A 16,859-nucleotide genomic window follows, 5' to 3' on the forward strand; every position below is an offset into this window, starting at 1 on the left:
GCATGACGAATGCAGTGCTCAGTTCCCCCTCATTCATTCATTCCAAGACCAAACCCATGCAATCTTGCAGCCCACACACAGGGCAGGGATTCCCAATTAACCTAATCAGGAGAATCCCCCTGACGCCCAGCAGACCACCTCCCAGGTGATGCTAAAGCCTGTCAAGTTCACAGCTAACAGCGCAGCTTTGTGAGTGTGTAACCTGGGTGCGGGGGGTGGAGACCCTGGAGCTCACTGGTCAGGGAACCTAGCAAACCACTGAGCTCTAGGTTCAGGGAGAGCCCTTGCCTCAAAAAAATAAGGTATAGGGGCTGGCAAAAAAATTAGCTTTTGGGTAACAGCACTTGCCACCAATTCTGATGACCTGAGTTCAATGCCTGGAATCCACATGGTAGAAGAGAGAACCAACTCTGAAAGCTGTCTTTTGATCTCTGTGCTTGCCTGTGCGCACACTTGAAGACACCTGAGGTAGAGACCTCTAGCCTCATGCACAGGTGCAGGGGGTGGGGGTTGCACACACGTGCAAGCACACACACGCATTTAAAAATAAATAAATAAATAAATAAATAAAGGCTGAGAAGCCAGGGACAAGCATCCTACATTTCACATTTTGATTTTTAAAACTTATTTTATTCAACTTGGAAAATGAGTATAAATCCCTGGGTGTTCAGTGCCGGGGGCAGGATGGGAACTGATGGAGGGGCAGAAAAGAGAGAGAAGGGGCAGGATGGTAACTGATGGAGGGGCAGAAAGAGGGAGAAGGGGCAGGATGCAAACATCACAGTGGCCGCCTCAGGTCCCTGCCTTCGAAGACGAGGGTGGGCGGGGTGGCTTCAGCTGAGACCTCAGGTCCGGAGGAACACCATGGTGAGGAGGCCTGAGGGTGAGAAAAGACAGAGAGAGAGAGAGAGAGAGTCCACGCAGGAGTCCTCCTCCCCTGTCCTTCTCTGGAAGTAGGCCCAGGTGCTCCCCTTCTATGCTCACCTAAGACGTAAGCGGCCACCAGCTTCTGTCCCAGGGACACGTGCAGGACTTGAGGCAGCTGGCTGCCCAGTTCGTCCTGCAGCGGCAGCAGCAGGAAGGCCACAGAGATGATGCCTGTCAGCAGGAAGAGCAGGAAGGAGCTGGTGGCCAGCTGCTGGGGGGCATCTGCAAAAGAGGGACGAGAGAGCTGGCGGCCCACGGTCTGCCGGGGATCAGGATGAAAAGGGAGACGCAACCACTTTGTTTGGGGTTTATTCATATACTGTTTATTTATTCTAAGACAGGGACTCACATGTATGTCGTCCAGGACGGCCTCAGACTCATTAGGTAGCCAAGGATGGTCTTGAACTTCTGATCCTCCTGCCTCTACCTCCCAAGTGCTAGGATTACAGGTGTGTGCAATACCACATCCAGCCTTGGTTATCTTTCTTAAGTGTGTATCGATGTGAGTGGGTGGATACACATACACACGTGTGTTATGCACCGAGGCCAGAAGTCAGCCTCCAGTGTGGTTCCTCAGGAACCATCCAGCTTTTCTCAATGGGATGGACTTGTCTGTTAGACTGGCTGACTGATTAGCCAGCCCCAAGGATCTGCCTGTCTCTGCCTCCTCAGACCTGGAATTCCAAACACAATGCTGCCATGTCATGGGTGCTGGGGACTGAACTCGTTCTTACGTGGCAAACACTTGACCAACTGAACTATCTCCCCAACACTCCCTGCTCACATCCACCCCCGTTTTTCAAAGCCTTACTATATAGCCCAGGCTGGCTTGGAACCTGAAATCCTCTTTCCTTCCTTGTAGCCCCCCAAGTGGTGGTATCCCAGGCTTGGGCCATCACGCTGGCCTTTGTGTTTACATTTTATTGCCCTCCAAGGGTATCCTGGGAGTATCCTCTCCTCCTTGGAGCTTCTGTTCTGAAGCCACAAGAAACTCTCTGTCCTTTGGTGCCCCCCACCTCCTCCTGCCTTCTATACTGTGTTCTCAGTGTCCTGGGCTGACAGGCAGGGACCTCTATATCTCCCATACCCAGCACACAAGAGCGTGACCACTCAGTACAGGTTTCTTACTGAACTGAACGTAGCTGGCACCTGATAACAGTTGGAGCTGGAGAGGAACCTGTCCCTCTGATTAGAAGGTGGACACCAGAACAACCGCAAAGTCTTCTCTCACCCGACAGAAAACCTCAACCGGGAACATCTACACACACACACACACACACACACACACACACACACACACACACACCTGAACCCAGAGACTTCTTCAAACCCCGTTTAGTTCATTTCTAGGGTAAAGCTACTTCTTTCCCTACAGGAAAAAAAAAATTCAGGAGTCCCTACTGCAGGGCTGGGGATACTGCTCAGTAGTAGAGTGCTTGCTTGGTATGCCGTAGGGACAAGGCGATCCCCCAGTGCTGCAGAAAAACAAGCACTGTGGAGGGACAACTCAGTCAGTAAAGGGCCCACAGTGCAAGCATGAGGACCGGAGTTCAGATCCCCAGAACCCACTGGAAAACCTGGGTGGTGGAGACAGGTGGATCCTGTATTCTCAAGTTAACTGGCCATCTAGCCCAGCCAAATGAATGTGCTTTAGGTTCAGGGAGAGACTCTGTCTCAAAAAATGAAGGTGGAAAGAGACTGAGGAAAATCAACTTTTGGCCTCCACAAATGCACACACACACACACACACACACACACACACACACACACGTGCACAAGAACCCACACGCACATACTCACATAATACACATACACAACACCACACACACAAAGAATCCGTTTCAACTCACTCTCCTGAAGGTGTCTGGCTGGGGTTGGTCCTGTCCACACAGGAGGCCCTGGGTTGGGTGTTGGCTCAGAATGTCCCTGAAGCTCCAGGGGGTACGCTGGGGCCCGAAGAACAGAGGTGATGTCTTTCCGTCCAACCACACGTCCCTCAGCCCCCTCCTCAGATAGCTCAATTCGGAATCGGTCCTGGACATCATAGTGGCTGGGGATGGGGGCCACGTGCCGTATCACACTGACCCATTGGGAGGAAGTAAGTGAGAAGCAACCAACCAGATCTCCTCCCCAGAAACTCTTCCCAGAGTGACTGCAGCCAGCGGGTGAAAAGGTCGGAGACCAAAGGCCGCTTTCCCGCCCTCCCCACTCACATGTCAATGCAAGACTGTGGCTTCACATATCCTTCTGCATCGAATACCGTGTATTTGGCAGGTGCTGTACACAGAACTGTGGGATAAAGATACACAAAGAGACCTTAGGCAAGTTTTGCTCATGGTGGGTCACCAGAGCCCCTTTCTGTCAGCCACCCCAGAGAGGGACATGATTTTTTTCCGACCCAAAGCTGGTCACCTTGCCTCTTACTTAACTAATTCCTCCAGCCCACATAATCCTTCCATAGCCTGCTACCAATCTCCAGAACCCTCGCTCTAGGCGTCCATCTCTTCACCTCGGAAGCGAAGCGCAGTTCCCGTGGGGTTGTAGAGGGTCAGCAGCTGCCGGGGTCCACTCCTTTGGTCCGCCCTGAATACTAGATCCGGGGGAAAGACGAGCACCGGGACAACGGGTCCTGAGGAAGGAGCGGAGCCCCGGGGCCCCCGCCCAGGGGCCCCCGGACCCACCAGCTCCTGGTCCTGGGGCGCCCCACGGCGCATGCAGGCTCTGGGCGGTCGGACATCCGAGGGCAGAGCTCAGAAGGATAGGAGGGCCTTGGAGTCTAGGGCTAGTGGCGCGAGGGACGAAAAGAGGACCGGGTGAGATCGCGGCAGAGCCTGGCCTGATGTCACCGCGGCCTCGGTACCCTGCCAGGTGTGGGTCCTACAGCCCCAGGCCCGGGTTCCCAAACCCTTTCCCCGTCCCGCTGGGCCCCAGGTTCCTGGAGGTCCCGCCTCCAAACCGCACCGCAATGGCCACGCCCACTCGGCTAAAAATCTGGCCCGCCTAGTCGCTTCCCAATCCGGGTCTTCTCGTATGGTGCAGTAAGCCCCGCCCCTTCCGGGGTTCCCGCTCATGGCGGACTCTGTCCTCTTGAGTCCTCCGGATCTCCAGGTCACCGGGTTGTGTCTCTGACCCCGTCCCTTAAGCTCGGCTTGTGCCGTCTCCGGCCTTCCGCCTCCGAATGGCCGCTCGTACTACGATAATCACCTTGTCGTCAAAGTTTCCTCCAGTCAACTTGTCTCCGGGCTAAGGTCGCCATCTTCCCGAAAGTTCCTTGAGGTACTTCCGCCGTACGGCCTCTCTCATTGGTTGGTGCTGTCTCGCTTCCGCCTAACTGTACGCTGATTGGTGGTCTTCAAAGACCAAACACGCCTCTCTCGGCGCTAATGATTGGCTGCGTCTTGGGTAAGTATTTTACGGGTCCCGAGTTCCAACTCTGGTAATAACTCGGAGAGGCGGTCCTGGGCTGCCGGCTACTGTGTCTTTCTCTGAGCTCAGCCCTACTAGACTTTTTCTTTTTTTTTTCGTTTCGCTTTTCTTTCCTTCCTACTTGGGCCTGAGAAAACACGTGTGCACAGTGACGTAAGGTTAATAGTCAGTAATCAATAACAGAACTGGATGAAGCAAGAGTCTCAACCAGCTTTGGTTACACTTTAAAAAGGGGGGAAGGGTGCTGAAGGGTTAGCTCAGCTGTTAAAAGGACCCGAGTTCGGTCCCAGCGTTCACAGGGTTCATAACCATATGTAACTCCAGTTTCATGGAATCGGACGCCCTCCTGTGACCTCTACCGGTACGTGGTTCATATACATGCAGACAAAACACTAGATGTACCTGAACAAATCTAAAGTTCCTTTTTAGATTTTTTTTTAATTTATTATGCATATAGTGTTCTGGCTGCATGTTTGCCTGCACGCCAGAAGAGGGCACCAGATCTCAATTGTTGATGGTTGTGAGCCTCCGTGTGGTTGCTGGGAATTGAACTTAGGACTTCTGGAAGAGCAGTTAATGCTCTTAACCTCTCAGTCATCTCTCCAGCCCTAAAAAAGAGTTTTAAAGGACTTACGAGGCCCAGCTCCTCTAGGTGGCTAATGGTTGCTGGGAAAGGAGAGACATTTTCTTCCTTGGGATAACCACTATTAAATTGCCTGTGCTCCTAGAAGCAACCGCAATAAAACTTACTGGTTCACCAAAACACCAAAATAAGAACCACCAAGAAATCAGAAATACCTGGGAAGGGGAAGGGAATCCACAGGAACGGGGATCAACGGACATAGTGGTAGTGAATGTAGTCAAAATTCATTATACACATGTATAAAAATGCCATGATGAGATCACTTTATTTCTATAAAACTAATTATCTGTAATTAATATGATGATGGGGGCGGGGAGAAACAACAAAGAGAAAAATAAAACAACCAACAGAAGCCAGGCGCATTCCTGTAGTCCCAAGTACTAAAGGCAGGTGAGGTGGATTGCCGGAAGTTTGAAGCTAACCTGGTCTATTACACATAGGGAGTTCCAGGCCAGCCAAGGCTACATCGTGAAGTCTTGTCTCAAAAAACACAAACATTAGGGGCAGGTGCTAACATGATAGCACACACTTCAAATCCAAGCACTCTGGATCCAGGTGGAGGCAGGTGGATCTCTGTGAGTTTGAGGGCAGCCAGGGCTGCATAGTGAGACCCGATCTCAAGACAAAATAAAAACAAAACCAACAGCACTGGCCTGGCAAGATGGCTCACCCAGCAAAGGAGTTTCTGTGAGCCTAAAGGCCTGGGCTGGATCTTTAGGACTCTCCTGGTAGGAGGAGAGAAGCAGCCTCTACATGAGCTAAAACGGTGTGCATATATGTACATGTGTGTGCGTGTGCAAAATAAGTGCAAAAAATTAAATCTAAGTTGTTTTTATGGGGAAAGCATTTCCTGAAAACCTTGTTTTCCTTTTATCATGCTTTCACTTTGTTTTGTTTATTTTTTGTGGTCCTGAGCATTGAACCCAAAGTCTTACCCTTGCTAGACAAATGCTCAACCACAAGCTACATCCTTAGTCCTAACTTGCCTAGACTGACCTTGAGCTTGCAGTCCTGTTTCGGTCTTCAGGGTAGCTGGAATTACAACCACTGGCCATTGCCTTGCTTTTTGTTTTGTTTTGTTTTTCCAAGACAGGGATTCTCTGTGTAACCCTGGCCATCCTGGAACTCACTCTGCCTCCCGAGTGCTGGGATTAGAGGCATGTGCCAGCACCACCTGGTTTTGTCTTGCTTCTTCCTAGCACATTCTCGATACTTGACATCGTATTTTGTTAAATCTCTCCTCCAGAGAATGTCCTCTCCAAATGCAGGGACGTTTGTTTTCTGGTGTATTTTCAGTACTTAATCTGCCATTTGGCAAGGACAAAGGAATGAGTTAGATGAACTTTGAGCAGAGACCTGACTAGACTTAGGAAGGAATCCAAAATGTATCTATGGGAAAGAATTCCAGATGGAGGGAAACAGCAAAATCCCGAAGCTGAACTGTCCTAGAAGTGGGGGGTGGTTTGCAAGCACAAGGGCCTGAGTGGTAACCCTGAAGAAAAATGTGGAGCATGGCAGTGCGTTCTTATAGTTCCACAGGAGGTCTGTTTCAAAGCTGGTGAAGGGGAAGGTGAGGTGGAGCTGGAGGATGGTTCAGAGGTGGGGTTTTTGTTTGTTTGTTTGTTTGTTTGTTTGTTTGTTTGTTTTGTGTTTTTGGTTTTTCGAGACAGGGTTTCTCTGTGTAGTTTTGGTGCCTGTCCTGGATCTTGCTCTGTAGACCAGGCTGGCCTCGAACTCACAGAGGTCTGCCTGGCTCTGCCTCCCGAGTGCTGGGATTAAAGGCGTGCGCCACCACTGCCCGGCTGCTTGTTGCTTTTTAAAGGACACAAGTTCGGTTCCTAGCATCTATGTTATTCAGCTCTCAACCACTTGTAACTCCAGCTCCAGGGGATCCAACACCCTCTTCTGGCCTCTTTGAGCGCGCACACACACACACACACACACACACACACACACACACACACGCACACACACACACATACACACACACACACACACACACACACACTTTTTTAAGTTACAATATCAAAAGAAACAAGAGGTGGATGTTGTTTTTGAAGATGACACCCAAGGCTGTTCTTTGCCCTCTAAACACATGTTCATGCACATACAGAAAAGAGAGAGACATGAACTAGGAGAGCTGGTGTAGTGGCACTCACCTGCCATTCCAATACTCCAGAAACTAAGGATTGCAAATTCAGGGCCAGCCTGGGCTACACAGTAAGTTGAAGGTCATGCTAGGCAAGATAGTGAGATCCTGTTTAAACAATAATAAAAGGGAAGAGGAATGAATGGGAAGGGGGTCGGGGACACGGGACAGTGAGGCACCGGAGGTAACAGTAAGCGATGAGGGAGGAGGGAAGCTGTAGAGTATCGAGAGCAAGACCCACAGTGAAATTGGTCTCTATTTTGAGAACCATCCTCAGAATTTTAAAAAGTACATCAGTTCATTTATTAATCACTTATTTTTATGTGCATTGGTGTCTGTATGAGGGCGTCAGAAGCTCTGGAACTGGAGTTACAGACAGTTGTGAGCTGCCAAGTGGGTGCTGGGCATTGAACCCGGGTCCTCTGGAAGAGCAGCCAGTGCTCTTAACCGCTGAGCCATCTCTCTGGCCCTGTTTTTGTGTGTGTGTGTGTGTGTGTGTTAGTTACAGTGCACTTGTAGAAACAGAGGACAACTTCCAGGGGTGGGCTCTCTCCTTCCACCGTGTGAGCCTGAAGGGAGAACTTGGGTCACCAGGCTTGGCAGCAAGCCATCTCAGTGGCCCAGTCCTCAGCATTTGGAGCAATGGAGTGGCCATATGCAACTTACTCTTCTAACTTGTTTGCTTTTTTTTTTCTTAAGGATTTCTTTTTTAAGATTTATGTATTTATTGTGTATACAGCATGTATGACTGCAGGCCAGAAGAGGGCACCAGATCTCATCATAGATGGCTGTGAGCCACCATGTGGTTGCTGGGAACTAAACTCAGGACCTCTGGAAGAGCAGTCAGTGCTCTTAACCTCTGAGCGGTCTCTCCAGCCCTTATTTGCTTTTTTTTTTGTTTTGTTTTTTTTGTTTTTGTTTTTCAAGGCAGGGTTTCTCTGTGTAGCTTTGTGCCTTTCCTGTAACTCATTTTGTAGACCAGGCTGGCCTCAAACTCACAGAGGTCACATCCTGCCGCTGCCTCCCGAGTGCTGGGATTAAAGGCGTGCGCCACCACCGCCCGGCTATTATTTGCTTTTTTTAATTAAAATTTTTTTATTCATTTTACATACCAACCACAGATTCCCCAATTTGTTTGTTTTTTCGAGACAGGGCTTCTCTGTGTAGCCCTGGCTGTCCTGGAACTCCCTCTGTAGACCAGGCTGGCCTCGAACTCAGAGATCCACCTGCTTCTGACCCTAGTGATGGGATTAGAGGCGTGTGCCACCATGGCCCAGTTCTTCTAACTTCTTAAAGCAAAAGAATCTTATATAGCTCAGATTTGGCCTTCAGCTTCTGTGTAGCCCAGGCTGGCCTTGAACTCCTGATCATCTTGCCTCCACCTCCCAAGTGCTGTGATTACAGGGAGCACACTCTCAACTTCTGGTTGGGATGGGGGCGGGGAGCAAGAGTTTAAGACTTTTTGTTGAGGGGGGAAGGGGGATGTCCCCTGCATGTGTGTCTGTGCCCACTTGCATGCTGCTGCCTGCAGAGGCCAAAAGAGGGCACTGAATCTCCTGGAACTGGTTACAGGATGTTGTGAGCCACCATGTGGGTGTTGGGAACCGAACCCAGGCTCTGGAAGAGCCTGCCAGTACTCTTAAGCACTCAGCCCTTTCTCCAGCCCTACTCACTCAGCTTCTACTTTACATTCTTTATTTTCTGTGCGGTGTGTGTAGAATGGTGTCCAGAAGTCAACAGTGAGTGTTTTCTCTCTCTCTCTCTCTCTCTCTCTCTCTCTCTTTTTTTTTTTTTTTTTTTTTTTTTTTTTTTTTGGTTTTTCGAGACAGGGTTTCTCTGTGTAGCTTTGCGCCTTTCCTGGAACTCACTTTGGAGACCAGGCTAGCCTCGAACTCACAGAGATCCGCCTGGCTCTGCCTCCTGAGTGCTGGGATTAAAGGCGTGCGCCACCACCGCCCGGCTATGAGTGTTTTCTTAAGTTGCTCTCCACCTTATCACTTTTTTTTTTGAGATTTATTTATTATGTATACACCATTCTGCCTCCATGTAACCTTATACGCCAGAAGAGGGCACCAGATCTCACAACCATCTGTAATGTGGGTGCTGGGAATTGAACTCAGGACCTCTGGAAGAGCAGTCAGTGCTCTTAACCTCTGAGCCATCTCTCCAGCCCCTTTATTCCTTATTTTTAAGTAACACATTTTTATTTTTGGTGCATGTATGTCTGTTTGTGCAGACATATGTGCCATGACACCCATCACACAGTGCATATGTAGAAGGCAGAGGACAACTTGTTGAGGTTCATTCTCTCTTTCCACCATACAGGGTCTACGGTTGAATTCAGAGCATCAGGCCTAACGGCAAATGCCTTTAGCCCCACAGCCGTCACATCCGTCGACCTGGTTTGGACACAGGGTCTCTCGCTGAAACTGAAGCTTGCGGGCTAGACTGCCTAGCCAGCAAGTCTCCTGGAGCCTCTTCTCTCTGCCCGCCCAGAACTGGGGATACAGGTACATACTGTTGTGCCTGGTTACTTTTGTGGGTGCTGGGAGCCACGTGCTTGCACGGTGAGCGCTTTACGAAGCCGTTTCTCCAGCCTCCCACCTTATTTCCTTTGGTTTTGTTTTATTCTTTTTGTATTTGTATTTGTGTGTGTGCACAATGCATCTGTTGAAGTCAGAGGAGAACTTGCAGGAGTCAATTCTCCTTCACCGTGTGGATCCCAGGGATTGAGTGGAGGCCTTTAGGCAGCAGGCACCTTTTCCCACTGAGCCAGCCTGCCTGCCCCTACCGTATGTTCATTTGTTTCTTTGTTTGGTTTTGTGGTTTTTTGAGACAGGGTTTCCCTGTGTAGCCCTGGATGTCCTGAAACTTGCTCTGTAGACCAGGCTAGCCTCGAACTCAGAGATCTGCCTGCCTCCGCCTCCCAAGTGCTGGGATTAAAGGTGTGCACCACCACTGCCAGGCCCCTACCATATGTTCTTAAAAGAGTGTTCTGAAGGCTGAAGATAGAGCTCAGTGGTAGAGCACTTGCCTAGCATGCGTAAGTCCGAGTTCATCCTCTAGTACTTTTCCTATTACCCAAAGGAAAAGGTATTCTGAAATCCAAGATGCACACCCCCACACACACACAACCATAGAGCTGATATATGACCCCTTCCTGAGTTAAGAAATATTTATTTGGATGAGAGCACCACATTCCGAGGCTGTATCTGGCTGGGACCTCAGGCAGCTGGCCTAGGTTGGGCGGGACACTTCCTCTTGCTTAGGTTAGTGAGGATCTGGTCCTGGTTGGGCTTGTAGAGAACCACGAAGCTCTCTGGAGGGAGGATGGGGCCTCTGTGTTCGTCCACCTGACCCATCAGCAGATAACTGGCTCCTGTGGGGGCGGGGTGAGAGCTCAAGTTATCAAGACCTTGTGACACCTTCTTCTTGATCAGATCTTCCCCCTTCGTGACTGCAGTGTGCTCAGTGCCCATCCCCATTTCCCAGGCCCCTTACCCTTCTTCATGGGGGGCATCTGCTTGCAGGGCACATAGAGCTTCAGAGAGGTGTCCCTGGGTGGAGAGGGCAGGTGTAGTCCTCCGCTTTTGTAAACACCAATAAGACTGATGGTAACAGTGAGACCCTCGCCTGGGCCTCGGACCATGGTCTTCACTGTTCCGGTCACCACTGTGGAAGGATGGGGGTGAGAGATAAGAGTCCAGGGGCTAGGGCTGGGCTTGGAGGAGGGCGTGAGGAGCGGGAGGGCAGGATGGAGAGTCTTACCCAGACTACTGGTACACATGTTGCTCTGCAGGGTGCCCAGCCGCTTGTACTGCTTTGGACAGGTGACACTGGGTGCATCTAGGAAAGACAGTGCTGCTTGTGGAGGGCAGGCGGGACCATTGGCCTCACATCCGCCTATTTATTTATTCCTTTCTTTGCAGTGCTAGGAATAGAGCCAGAGTCTGGTGATGCTAGGCAGATACTCTACAGCACAGCCACAGCCTTTGGATCTCACTGGAGGATTCCAGGCAAGCACCTTGCCGCCAAGTCACACCCCAGATCCTTACTAGAGGATTCTGGGACAGACATTCTACAGCTGAGCCGAACTTCTGGCCCCTTATTGCGAGAATTTTAGAAAAGATCTACCACTGAGCCATGCCTTTAGCCCTCACTGGGAGATTCTAGGCAAACTCTGCCCTAGCTAGTCACATCTGAAATTGTAACAGCCATATAGATGGAAACGCAGAGCTCCACACAGCATTGCTTCCCAGCACTGTTCCAGACACTGACAGGAGGCAGGCACCAGTGAGTGTTGAATGAATGGATGGATGGATGAATGAATGAATGAATGAATGAATGCTGAACCAAGGAAGAACTTAGTGCTTCCTTTAGTCTATGCCCCATCTTCCACTTTTTCTTTTTCTTTTATGTGTATGGGTGTTTTGTCTGTATGTACGTCTGGAGTTACTGATGGTTGTGAGTGGCCATGTGGGTGCTGGGAATCAAACCCGGGTCCTCTGGAAGAGCAACCAGTGCTCTTATCCACTGAGCCATCTCTCCAGTACCTTCTCCCACCTTTTCACACTCACCTGGGACTGCTGGAGTCTCCTGGGTATCAGGGGAGGCCTCTGGTTTCTCTGCAGGTTGGGGTTTAGATTTGCTGGGTGGCTTGACTTTGGGCCCAGTTCCTGTCTTTGGGTCAGAGCGGGATTGGGGACCATGCTGCACATCCTCCCTTTGGCTTGGGGCTGGCTCCTTTTCCACGGCATCCCGTGGCAGGGTCTTGTAGGAAGCTGAGAAGCCATCTGCGGTGACACTGAGATCCGATACAAACTGGACCAAGAGCTCATTCCCTTCAGAAGAGATGGGGCTGCCGTAGGCAGAAGAGAACCAGCTGAGACACCAAGGCAGACTGTGCACCCTGTTCTGTCCCCCAGTGGCCAACCTTAAACTAGTCCTCTGACATCAGACTCTGTAGACTCGGAAGATCCACTAAACCTTCACCAGCTCCTACCCTTGTTCAGACCAATGGCTTGGAATCCTAGAGCTCAGATCTTGCCTGGTCAGCCGAGCCTCCCCGAACCCTGCACGGCCTTTGGCAACTGTTCACACAGGGATGAGGAGTTAGGCCCACCACTGCCCATCCCAGGATCCATCCCTCACCTGGGGGCCTTGTCTCCGCAGAATTTCCCCAGCCTCTTAGAGTCATCGCTCACAGGGCCGTTGAACACGCTGACAGAGTCATAGCGGCAGTAGGTGTCGGGCTCCACATCAAACTTCCCGAAGGTTAGCATGATCACCTGGGAGAGGCATCGGCTGCGTAGCAACAGGCCAAGTGGACGAGTAGTGCCCCGCCCCTCCTCAGCCCCAGTATACTTGGTAGTAGTACCAATAGTAAGTACCCTTGTTCTCTCTTTAATGTTCTCACACTGCTAGCCTGAGGGTCATACACACACGTGCCTATACCCCACAGGGAGCATCCTTTGCCCTGGTGGGCAAGGTCCAGTGCGTCTTAGCCCCCGGTGGACAGATCTCCTTCCGCCCCATGAGTTCCACACACAGTTCCTATCAGGACCTGGTACTTCCCTCCCCTAAGGCCAGTAGTGCCCGTCTGCCATTTTGGCTTGCATGTAAGCTGGTCTGGGTCTGGTTTTGGTCTCTTCCAGGGCAAGCTCAGGGATCAGGACACAGATGTTCAATAACATGTTGCCGGCTGGCTCCTTTAAGGATGCTGCCTGGGTGCCTGGTGGACAGCCTCGGCAAGAAGGTCAGTACCTGGTTGGAGGGTGCGATGATGTGCCAGGAGCAGCTGATGCCTGGGGGGTAGTCCGACTCAGGCCAGTTGGGCGTGGTCAGGGTTCCCTGCGCCTTCTCCATCCGCCCCCCGCAAAACTGGTGCTCTGAGAAGGGGAGAGAGGGGCCGGGTGGGGGGCGGTGGAGACCCTCGGTCAGCTAGAGTAGAAGCTCTAGACTGGGAGCTGGCATGGGTCTTAGGATGAGGGCACAGGAAGGGGACAGTAGAGAGGGCAGGTCAGCAAACAGCTGGGAAGACGGGGCTGGGGCGCCCAACAGAGACGAAATGTTTGAATGGATCCCTCTGGCCCCTCCCAGACCCTCCGCCACACCACGCCTGTTCCCCTAGGAGATCCCATCTCTCCATCCCGGCCTAGCAGAAGAGTCCTCTCAACAGGCTAGAGAGCTCTCAGGTTGTGAGGGGCCCTCCCCTCTGATGAGGTCTGCCTGAAACAGCCAGAGAGACTTTGTGCTGCTGGGAGGGGGTGATGGGACCGCAATCGGGATCCCAGAGCTGGGTCCAGGGGGCTCCAGATGAGGGAATCCTAGTCCCCCAGCTTCAGGGTGCCCCCTTACTCCTGTCAGAGGAGCCCGATTGCGGAGGGGGGCGGGCAGTTACTCACCGTCCCAGTAACCCCAGGCCGCCCATTCCACCCGCGGGTCCATGACCCATTTCCGCCTCGCACCTGGGGGAGGCCCTGGAAGAGGGGTAGGTGGGAGCGGGAGAGGGAGAGAAGACCAGGAGGAGGGACTGAAGGGGCGGTTAGTGAGAAGAAAGGGAGTAATGGTGGCCCTAACTCTTGGGAGTAATCTGGGGAGGGTCGAGGTTAGGGCAGGGGTGGGGACCTGAACCGGGGTGGGGCCAGGAGAGGGGAAAGAGGAGGTGAGGATGCTCACCAGTGCCTGAGGTGGCCCGACCGCTGTACCAGAGCAGGAAGCCTCGTCCCCCAGTGCCCTCGTCCGTCGTCATCCTTAAAGTCACCTGGTTGCCAGGGGCGACTACAGGTGCAGGCCGGAAGGTGCCACAGAAGCGTCCAAGCCGCTGGCCTGAGGTCCCAGATCCAGCAAAGACCTCCAGAGCATCATAGCGGCAGGAAGGGTGGAGCTCCATATCGAAGACTCGGAAGGACAGGGACACAGTCTGGCCCTCAGGCACCTGACAAAACAGGCACCCACAAAATCAGGCCCCAAACAACCCTAACAGTGGGCATCACCCCCTCCCCCAAGTACGTCCCAGAGAAACAGTCATAACTGGAAAGACCCCTGGCCAGTGCACACAGAGGGCCTGGGCTCTACTCCCTGCCCCTGGCCAGTGCACACAGAGGGCCTGGGCTCTACTCCCTGCCCCTGGCCAGTGCACACAGAGGGCCTGGGCTCTACTCCCTGCCCCTGGTCTCTGGAGGCAAAGAACAGGGTTGTTACCATAAGAAAACAACAACAGCAAAAACAAAAACCCACGAAAGCTAAAGCTAGGTATGGCAGCTCACACCTGTAATCCCAGACTGCCTCAAAGTTCAAGCAAGGCCAGCCTAAACTACACAGTGAGACTGTCTCCAGAAACAAAGAATTAAGGCTCAGCACCATGAGTGCATGTCTGTGATCCCAGCTATTTGGGAAACGGAGGCAGGAGGGTCATAAATGCAAGGCCCATAATTTACAGAGACCCTCTCTCAAAAATAAAAGGTAAAGGGGTCTGGGGGGATGGCTCAGGGGGTAAAGTTCAAGTTCAAATCCCCAGAACCCTTATGAAAGGCCACATTTAAAAGTCTCCACGGGTATGCCGGAACCCAGCCCTGTGGGAGGCAGAGACAGGAGCGTCACTGGGGCTTGCTGACCTCACACTAGCTCTAGATGTAGAGACTTTGTCTCAAGGAAACAGGGTGGAGAGGGGTAGAACTCTAGAACACCCAACATACCACTCTGACCTCTGTGCACATGCATGTGTGAGTACACACACACACACACACACACACAAAGAAAAAAAAACCTAAATGAATAAATGGCTGGGATGGCTGGGCGGTGGTGGTGCACGCCTTTAATCCCAGCACTCAGGAGGCAGAGCCAAGCGGATCTCTGTGAGTTCGAGGCCAGCCTGGTCTACAGAGTGAGATCCAAGACAGGCACCAAAGCTACACAGATAAACCCTGTCTCGAAAAAAAAAAAAAAAAAATTATATATATGGCTGGCAAGTCCCAGGGTTCCATTTCCAGTGGTGGGGGAGGACAAAGGGGTAGGAAGGTTAGGATATGTCAGAGCACGTTACTCTGGAGCCTGACATCCAAAGGGGAGAAGAGGGCTTTGCAGATTTCGGTGATGCCTGGTGGTGGGGAGGGTAACCCTGTGCTGTCAGGGTTTTGTTAGAGAAACTGATGAAAGGCAATGATGACCCGAGGGACCTTCTCACCGTTATTGTCCAGATGCACTTCTTATTTGGGGGGTAGAGGTTGGGGAAACCCTCACTTGCCACGTAACCCGACTCTCCTGTCACGTCCCCTCCACACAGGAACACAGGTCTGGAGGACAGAAGAGGTGTCAGGCAGAACAGAGCCACTGGAGAGATGGTTTGAGAATGTGAAGCCCCGGGCAATAAAGGAGGAGGATGCTGGAAAGGCCTTGGCCTGTGGGGCAGGGACTCCTGCCCAAGGACCAGGGAAGGGGGCCAGGCAACGGGACCATCTCTCCAGCCCCTGGAGCCTCCACCCCCACGCCGGCAGGAATTCCCGGAATCCTCCTCAGTCCCCCTAGCTTTCTCTACCCCCCTCCTTGCCCTGCCTGGCAGTCAAGGACAGGAGCCGCGCCTAACTACTTCCAGATGTGACAAGCCATGAGGCCATGAGGGGGAGGGGGCCAGAGAACTGAGGGAGCAGCAGTGGACATACGGTTAGGGGTTCCCACCTTTGCCCTGCTCCAGAGCCAGCTAAGGACCAGTATCTGACTCCTGCGTGCTGCCCTTCCCCCAGTCTCATTTTCTGAATGTCAGCTAAGAGACAAGTTCAAGGTCGTGGCTTTCTGGGTTCAAACTCCACGCAGAGGCATGGCTCTGGGTGGAAGGCAGACTTAGGGCAGGAGAACGGTAGTGAAGTGGTGGGACAGTGGTGGTCTGCAGAGCAGCATGGCTTCGCAGCAGACAGGGAGAGTATGAATCTTAGAGGAAGATGGGGAATGTGCAGGGGTTGCTAGCAGAAGAGCTCACAGGACCTAAAGGCACAGCCCTCCCAGAGTCACAAGCATTTCGAAGCTCCCTCTGGACGCCATCTGGAAGACATGAGACCTACCTGGTATAGTTGGGGTTCTGGCCCCGGGCAAGAGGCAGTACCCAGGCCACAAGGAATGGCCCCAGGAGGGAGGTTAGGGCAGCAGACAGCATTGTGTAGGGGGAGTGCTGGAAGCAGCAGCAGCAGCAGCAGCAGCAGCAGCAGCAGCAGCAGCAGCAGCAGCAACAGCAGCAGCAGCAGGATAATCAGTACCAGATGAGGCAGCCCTGGGTGTGTGGGCGTGGGGACTGGCCAACTGGGCGGGCGGCAGGGGAGGCGGGACAGGGAGACAGCTGGGACAGTGGTGAGTCCCTGCAGGGGCCTCTCTATGTCTTGGACATATATTGATTGACTAAAGGATGCTGGGAGCTACAGGAGGCAGAAAGAGCATCGTCTACGTCGAATGATGTCATTGGCGACTCCACTCTGTCCTGTGCCTGAGAACCTGGTCTTTCCTGTAGACTTCCAGGTGCAGATGGACCTCTTTACCCGCTGTTCTCTCGGCGTCCAGAGAGGACGTCCTTCTTGAGTCTCTTGGCCATCATCCCCTGGCCCACTGCACATTCTAGATAGTTTTTGTTGTTGTTAAGACAGTCTTGCCGTGAAGTCCTGACTAGCTGGAACTTTCAATCCTCCTGCCTCAGCTTCCCAAGTGCTGGGATTACAGGCCTGCACCCCT

The 16,859-nt window shown here is 52.2% G+C and overlaps 2 protein-coding genes and 1 long non-coding RNA gene across 5 annotated transcripts; 1 reads left to right on the top strand and 2 right to left on the bottom strand.

The window, feature by feature from the left end:
- Positions 1-734: 734 nt before the first annotated feature.
- Mospd3 (motile sperm domain containing 3) lies at positions 735-4,212 on the bottom strand. 2 transcript variants are annotated; one of them, XM_059249074.1, is made up of 6 exons: positions 4,132-4,212; positions 3,437-3,709; positions 3,141-3,216; positions 2,778-3,007; positions 985-1,149; positions 735-877 (listed from the first exon to the last, which is right to left on the bottom strand). In XM_059249074.1, exons 2-6 carry the CDS (start codon positions 3,639-3,641, stop codon positions 846-848), a joined length of 708 nt encoding a protein of 235 aa, XP_059105057.1. In that variant the 5' UTR covers positions 3,642-3,709; positions 4,132-4,212; the 3' UTR covers positions 735-845. The 2 variants fall into 2 exon arrangements, with proteins under 2 accessions (XP_059105057.1, XP_059105056.1); XM_059249073.1 differs by lacking the exon at positions 4,132-4,212 and having other exon boundaries at positions 3,437-4,066.
- A 5,272-nt stretch (positions 4,213-9,484) lies between these two features.
- Positions 9,485-16,656, top strand: LOC131898248 (uncharacterized). Its single transcript, XR_009375885.1, has 3 exons — positions 9,485-9,655; positions 12,800-12,900; positions 15,430-16,656. It is a non-coding gene; the product is annotated as an uncharacterized LOC131898248 (long non-coding RNA).
- Pcolce (procollagen C-endopeptidase enhancer) lies at positions 10,303-16,363 on the bottom strand. Of its 2 annotated transcripts, none has more exons than XM_059249363.1 (9): positions 16,202-16,363; positions 15,331-15,439; positions 13,824-14,082; positions 12,909-13,033; positions 12,297-12,433; positions 11,723-12,003; positions 10,914-10,991; positions 10,647-10,817; positions 10,303-10,524 (listed from the first exon to the last, which is right to left on the bottom strand). In XM_059249363.1, exons 1-9 carry the CDS (start codon positions 16,291-16,293, stop codon positions 10,370-10,372), a joined length of 1,407 nt encoding a protein of 468 aa, XP_059105346.1. In that variant the 5' UTR covers positions 16,294-16,363; the 3' UTR covers positions 10,303-10,369. The 2 variants fall into 2 exon arrangements, with proteins under 2 accessions (XP_059105346.1, XP_059105347.1); XM_059249364.1 differs by lacking the exon at positions 16,202-16,363 and adding an exon at positions 15,822-16,184.
- Positions 16,657-16,859: the final 203 nt, after the last annotated feature.

Source organism: Peromyscus eremicus, chromosome 23, assembly GCF_949786415.1.
Source record: "Peromyscus eremicus chromosome 23, PerEre_H2_v1, whole genome shotgun sequence".
Classification (NCBI taxonomy): Eukaryota; Metazoa; Chordata; class Mammalia; order Rodentia; family Cricetidae; genus Peromyscus; species Peromyscus eremicus.

Excerpts from the sequence above, each read along its gene's own strand:
- Mospd3 (XM_059249074.1), bottom strand. The coding sequence starts at position 3,641 with ATGCGCCGTGGGGCGCCCCAGGACCAGGAGCTGGTGGGTCCGGGGGCC. Across the intron at positions 3,217-3,436 it reads AACTGCGCTTCGCTTCCGAG|TTCTGTGTACAGCACCTGCC; the intron begins GTGAAGAGATGG and ends TTTATCCCACAG. Across the intron at positions 1,150-2,777 it reads AGCCAGACACCTTCAGGAGA|ATGCCCCCCAGCAGCTGGCC; the intron begins GTGAGTTGAAAC and ends CCTCTTTTGCAG.
- Pcolce (XM_059249363.1), bottom strand. The coding sequence starts at position 16,293 with ATGCTGTCTGCTGCCCTAACCTCCCTCCTGGGGCCATTCCTTGTGGCC. Across the intron at positions 15,440-16,201 it reads CAGAACCCCAACTATACCAG|ACCTGTGTTCCTGTGTGGAG; the intron begins GTAGGTCTCATG and ends TCTGTCCTCCAG. Across the intron at positions 12,004-12,296 it reads TGCGGAGACAAGGCCCCCAG|CCCCATCTCTTCTGAAGGGA; the intron begins GTGAGGGATGGA and ends TGCCTACGGCAG.